This window comes from Nicotiana attenuata, chromosome 1 (assembly GCF_001879085.1).
Source record: "Nicotiana attenuata strain UT chromosome 1, NIATTr2, whole genome shotgun sequence".
Classification (NCBI taxonomy): domain Eukaryota; kingdom Viridiplantae; phylum Streptophyta; class Magnoliopsida; order Solanales; family Solanaceae; genus Nicotiana; species Nicotiana attenuata.
This window is the reverse complement of record NC_031989.1, coordinates 20665616-20672531: the sequence shown is the minus strand read 5'-3', so window position 1 is coordinate 20672531 and position 6916 is coordinate 20665616. Positions and strand designations below refer to the sequence as shown.

At 38.9% G+C, this 6916-nt stretch overlaps 1 protein-coding gene across 1 annotated transcript; it reads right to left on the bottom strand.

Annotated features, from left to right (window-relative positions):
* Positions 6090-6533, bottom strand: LOC109233710 (protein ECERIFERUM 26-like). Its single transcript, XM_019399578.1, has one exon. It carries the CDS (start codon positions 6531-6533, stop codon positions 6090-6092), a length of 444 nt encoding a protein of 147 aa, XP_019255123.1.

Below are 6916 nucleotides of genomic sequence, written 5' to 3'. Positions count from 1 at the left end.
TCAATTTCACTTCCAATTCGCTTGTAGTGCTGAATGAAACGGCCTGGAAGGATGGACCCTACAAAAAGAATCCCTACCTCCAGACGAGGCACCACTAAACCTGCCAGAATGATGGGGCCTTTTATCACACCCCTGACGACTCCCCTGTGATAAAACCATCTGGACTCTCCTGGTCATATTGGCCGCATCCTGGAAGGAAATCTACCTCTTCGTCTCCTTAACCATCTGCAATTGAATAGGCTAAACGAGTCCCTCAATGAAGCTCCTCACTCTCTCTCTCTCGGTGTAAAGTATAAGAAGAAGATGACGGGCCAGGTCAATAAAACTAGTCTCGTACTGAGTAACGGTCATAGAACCATGCTGGAGATGCTCAAACTGCCTTTGATAGTTCTCCCTATAAGAGACAGGAAGCAACTTCTCCAGAAATAGCTGAGAATATTTATCCCAAGTCAAAGCAGGTCACCCAGCTAGTCTAGCCAAACAATAATCTCTCAACCAAGTCTTGGCGGATCCTGACAGACCAAAAGTAGCAAAATCGACCCTATTGGTCTCCACTATCCCCTTGTTCCGAAGAACGTCATAATCCCGGGGATACTCAGAACATGTACCACCAAAAGTGGTAGTAAAAAGCTTGGTGAACCTGTCCGACCTCCACAAGGCATCAACACACATAGCTGGCCCCTCACCGGTCTGTGCCACAACACCCGGCTGATCTACCCCAATTGGCTGAGCTGCTGGAGTCTGAAACTGGGGAGCCATCTGCTTGGAGTGCGAGTAGTAGGAGTCTGGGATCCTCCTCCAACATGAGAGACAGCTGGTGCTACATGAAATATGCCTTCCTGAGGGACGCTCTCCATAAGGCTCACTAGACGGACAAGAGCATCCTGAAGTACTAGGGTGGTGATGAACCCCTCTGGGACCTGAGCTGGTCCTGCTGGAACTGACTGGGCTGGAACCTCATCGTCAAACTCAATCTGAGGCTCCGCCGCTGGTGCTGTTGCTCGAGCTCTGGGCTGAGCTCTGCCTCTGCCTCGAGCTCTAGCACGGCCTCAGCCTCTACCCTTCACAGGAGCTACTACTGGGGGCTCGGGATGCTGGTCAGCTGATGAAGCGGTACGTGTTCTCACCATCAGCGAAAGAACAGAGTGGAAGTTCAATTAGCATTGAGAAATAAAGTTGCACGACATGAAAGAATAGATATGTAGTTTTTCCTAAACTCCGTAGCCGCTGGGGATAAACACAGACGTCTCCGTATCGATTCTTTAGACTTTACTAAGCTTCTCCATGAATTGTGAGACTTAAGCAACCTAGAGCTCTGATACCAACTTGTGACGACCCGGATTTCCCACATTGGGGAGTCGTGATGGCGCCTACTCGTGAAAGCTAGGCAAGCCGAGTGTTGCAGATTTTATTACCCTTTTTCCTTAACCTTTAACATTTACAAGTAAATATATGATCAACAGCGAAATAATAATAAGAAGAAGAAATGTAGAATACAAAATCTAATAATTTAACTTAATACAAATAAAATTCCATAGAAATAATCCACCCAGAACTGGTGTGACAATCTCACGGACTATCTAAACAAGGAAAATACATGTCTGTCTCTTAAATAAGTAAAAACAGAAAGAAATAGGATATAAGGGGTCTATAGGACTACCTCGGTCTCCGCTGAACTGAAGGCAGCAACCTCACTATGGTCCAAATGCTCTAGTACCGTGATCTGCAAACAGTACAGAGTGTAGTATCAGCACAACCGACCCCATGTGCTGGTAAGTATCAAGCCTAACCTCGGCGAAGTAGTGACAAGTCTAGGACAAGACTACCAAATAAACATGTGCATTTAAATCATATACGACAAATAATAATTACAGAAACTAGCAGTTAAAGATGGGAAGGGGGAAACATGCTGCTAGGAGTATCAACTACTAACAGAATTTTAGTAGAGAAGCATAAAGAACACCATAATTCCATATCAGCAAGAATTAGGGAAACAGTAACAAGTGTACGACATCACCTTTCGTGCTTTTGCTCTCGTTCTGACCATAAGAATCAATATTCACTTTCGTTCTTTCTTGTTATGGCGTGCAACCCGATCCCAATCATATAATACTGTTGGGGCGTGGAACCCGATCCAAATCATATAATGATGTTGTGGCGTGCAACCCGATCCAAATCATATAATGATCTTGCGGCGTGCAACCTGACCCCGCCTGTCCACCGCTATTACTTCTTGTTGCGGCGTGCAACCCGATCCCATATAATATTATTGCGGCGTGTAACCCGATCCCAATATATAAATCAACACCAATCACAAAAGAATCCCGACAAGAGAACAATATTATAACAACAATTTCCCGACAAGGGAAACAATATCATAAGCAATAATTCCGGCAAGGGAAACAATATCATAAACAATAACATCCTGGCAAGGAAACAATATCATAAACAATAACCTCCCGGCAAGGGAAACAACAATATATATCATCTCGTTTCCACAATCACTTCACAACATAAGTCTCAACTTGAGCCAATGCTCAACAATGGTCAATTACCAAGAATACTTTCATAAGCCTTGTTCAACATTTATAATCATCATATTAAGCATGGAAAATACATAACGGAGTCACAACAATCATAGTATAAGACTCATGGGCATGCTTGACACTAACGTATAGATACTCGTCACCACACCTACACGTCGTACTCAACACATAACACTTAGCAAATAAGATCACAACTCCTATTCCGTCAATCTAAGGTTAGACCATACACTCACCTCAGTGCCACGAACACAATCAAGCCTCAACTACCGCTTTACCTCTCGGTTTCATTTTCAATTCGCTTGTTTCTAGTCACAATTTACTTAATAACATTAATAAATGCTAAATAAACTAATTCTAATGCATGAAAATAGGTTTCCCAATGTTTTCCCCAAAAAGTCAAAACCCGACCCTGAGCCATCATGGTCAAAACCCGAAGTTCGAACCAAAACTCGATCACCCATTCACCCACGAACTCAAATATATAATTTGTTTTGAAATCGGACCTCAAATTGAGGTCCAAATCCCCAAAATTTAAAATTTCTAAGTTCTACCCAAAATCACACAATTTCCCATGACAAAACCCTTGTTTTTGAAATGAAATCATGTAAAAAGATGTTATAGATTGAAGGAAATAAGTTAGAAATTACTTACTAATGATTTGGAGAAGAATCTTTCTTTGACAAATCGCCCAAGAGAGTTTAGGGTTTGAAAGAGTTTGAAAAATGGATGAAATCCCGTCTGAAATTCCACTTATCAGGTGCAGATGTCACAATTGCGACCAGGGGGTTCGCACATGCGAACCCTTCAAAAGTCTGCTACCTTCGCATTTGCCAAGGATTTGCTGCATTTACTACTCCTGAGGATCTCTGCAATTTTCTCAATTGCGAAGGAAATGTCGCATTTGCGACTACTGGGATTTTCTAAGGGCTCGCATTTGCGAAGAAATGGTCGCTAATGCGAGCAAGGTTGGCCAGGGCTTATTTCGCAATTGCGTTCAGCCCTTCGCAATTCCCAAGCTATCAGACTTCGCAATTCCGATCCCTGAACTCGCAATTGCGAGATCACAGGCCAATACCAGACCTGCAATCCTGCAACAATCTTCCTAAGTCCAAATACACTCTGTGGCCTATCCAAAACTCACCCGAGCCATCGGGGCTCCAAACCAATCATGAACACAAGTCTAAAATAATCATATGGACTTTCTCGTGCGATCAAATCATCAAAATAACATCAACAACTACGAATTAAACCTCAAATTCATGAAATTACTCAAGAACATTGAAATTCTCATTTTCTCAACTAAAGGTCCGATTTATACGAAACGAACTCCGATTCTTACCAAATTCCACAGATTCAACCTAATTAATTTTTTAAACTCGTACGGGCTCCAAAATCAAAATACGGGCTCGATACCATCAAGAATGCGCATCATTTCATTTCTAAAAGACTTTATATTTTCCAGCAAATAATTTTCTTTCAAAATTCAATCCTCGGGCAAGGGAGCTCGGAATTCTATTCTGGACATACGCCCCAGTCCCATATTTTACTACGGACCCTACGGGATCGTCCGCTCACGGGTCCGGGTCCGTTTACCAAGAATGTTGACCAAAGTCAACGTTAATCTATTTTAAAGGCAAAATTAGCATTTTCCTCAAATTTTCACATAAAAGCTTTACGGATATACGACCGGACTGTGCATGCAAATCGAGGTGAGACAAAAGGATATTTTTAAGGTCTTGGAACATGGAATTTACTTCCAAAACGAGTGATAACCCATAAGGTCATCACAACATAAAAGAACCCCAAATATTTCTAGACACTTTTAAAGAATATATATATATATGTGGGTCAGTGTGTACCAGCTGCTATCCCCGCTAAGATACAGGGGGGGGGGGGGCGGGGGGGGGGGGGGGTTTGGTTCCGTGTTTTTTACTCAATACCAAATCAAACCTAGCCAGGCTTTTTAATCAGTTTGGTTTGACTTTTTGATTTGGTGCGATTTTTCGATTTGGTTTGTACACCCTACTAGGGGCATATGAATTTCGTGTCAATTGTTTGAAATTTTGCGTTTAGATCTTTATAGAAAGTAAGATAATATCTTTTGTTGTATTAATATTCTAATTACCATAGTGAGGGGTGTTGAATTAAAGCATGAAAATGGTAAGTAGTTAAGATTTTCAATGTTGTAATTCTAGCTAGATTATAAGAAATTATGAAATAACTTGGTGAATTAATCACTGGTCTATGTTAATTACCAAATCAAGTACTTTCATAGGTCTATATATTTGGAGAATTCCATAATTATTTCTCACAATCTTCTGATATTTTAGTACTAAATTATGCATTGCATGGTTTTGTTTTCCATGTTGGCTCTTCATCATTGTATGTCCATGTTAATTCCTTTTAAACTTATATTTTTAATTTATTATTATTATTATCATTATTATTATTATTATTATTATTATTATTAAAATGCAAGCAATATGAAGTAGATTTTTGTACGGTTACCTATTGTTATGTTTTAGTTGATATGACACTGTAAAAAACATTATTTCACGAAATGCAGGTGACAAAAGTACAAGAGTTAAAGCAGAAGTTTTAATCGATCCATGCATCCAAGTTTCTGGTGCACCAGCCAAATGGTGTTGTGTCACGGCTTCGGGATGCTATCCTTCTTATGAAGAATGTCTCGCAAATTGCCACCATTGATTAATTTTAAAAAAAGAAATATTGTTAATTCGAGAAAGCATTATGGTTTTTATCAATTTGTACTAGTAAGTTCCATGTCGTTACATAAAATAAAAAAATGCGATTATCATTAATAATTTCAGTTACAGTTATTGATACTTTAAATACATATATCTATATCATATTTTTCTTACATACTATGTCTACCTGAAATTGAACATGTATATATTATTTCTTTCTCGATGCAAAGCCTTATACATTTTATATAACAAGTGTATAATCATCGTACACATCGATTATATGCTGATTATATACTCTGTATTCTTTAAAATTAGTAAAAAATAAAGATTAGGATTTTTTTCTAGTTTTGGTTTTGCTGAGAGTGGTTATTGTTGTTTGCTCTAGCTCTAGAGTCAAAAGGGTTAATATATGTATATTGTTTACTTTCATTTGATTAAAAAAAAAAAAGGTTTATCGCACAACTTAAGTAATGTTGCAAACCAACAACCACTAATTTATATTCTCCTATGTTTACAATTTTGGTCCAATACTTTTCAGAAGAAAGACACATAGGTAATAACATTTCCAACACAATACATAGAATAGAAATGACATCAGGTACCCACTCTAGAGGCTGCTATTTATAAATTAGCCAGTGTGTCCTGAATTTCAGTTTTTCAAGACAAGATACCCTGAATTGTCCTCATCTTACGATTTTTAATTTAAAATTTCTGGACAAAATGAATACTGATTAATCTCTAAATAGCATTACATAGAGTAGTTATTAAACACAGTGTCTTTGGACCTCACACCAAATTAAACTATTGAACAAAAATGAAACAAATACATTTAACCTCAAGCAATAGACCATTCCTTGATTAGCTCAAATTGCAACTTTATTATCTCATCCTCAGGCAAAGTCATGGTCATAATCCTTCCTTCATCACCATCCTTGCTAGAATCATTTGGCCCGGCCGGAAGCACCACGACGGTCCCTGCATCGCCTACTCCATCGATTAAATAACTTACATTTGTTGGTTTGTGTCGCTTCCAATTTAATCCATAGAGATCAGTACCTTCCATGTTTACAAAAGTCAAATTTGCTCCGTAAACAACAATGTCTGATACTCCATGATCTTTCTCGGTGGCTTCATCGATCTTTAATCGCTCATCAATAGTCTCATTTTTAATTAACCTTGCTAAATCACTAGGATTAGCTTCTCTAATTGAGTGATCAACCTTTACCACACCAATGACTTGATTGTTCCCAACAAGGCCTTCCTTCTTTTCCTCACCCATTTTACAAATTGTTACAATTTTGGTTTTTGGCCCATCTCTAATTCTTGAAACGGACCCCAAATAATAGCACATAGTGATTCAAATGGGCCTTAAATTTCTATTATTGATTGTAGTTGGCCTAATTTTAAGGCAGTAACATGGATTGAAAATGACTCTATTTTGCAACTATTGTTGGCAATCCTATTGTAACGATCCGATTAGTTGTTTTGAGCTCTAGCGCGTCGTTCCGCGATTTGAGACCCTGAGTAGCTTCACTTCAGTTATTATGACTTGTACGCATTGTCGGTATTGAATTCCGGGAAGTTCAGAGTTGATCTGGAGAGAGAATTCTCATGTCGGAAGCTTTAAGTTGGAAGAATTGGCTAAGACTGGATTTTTGAGTA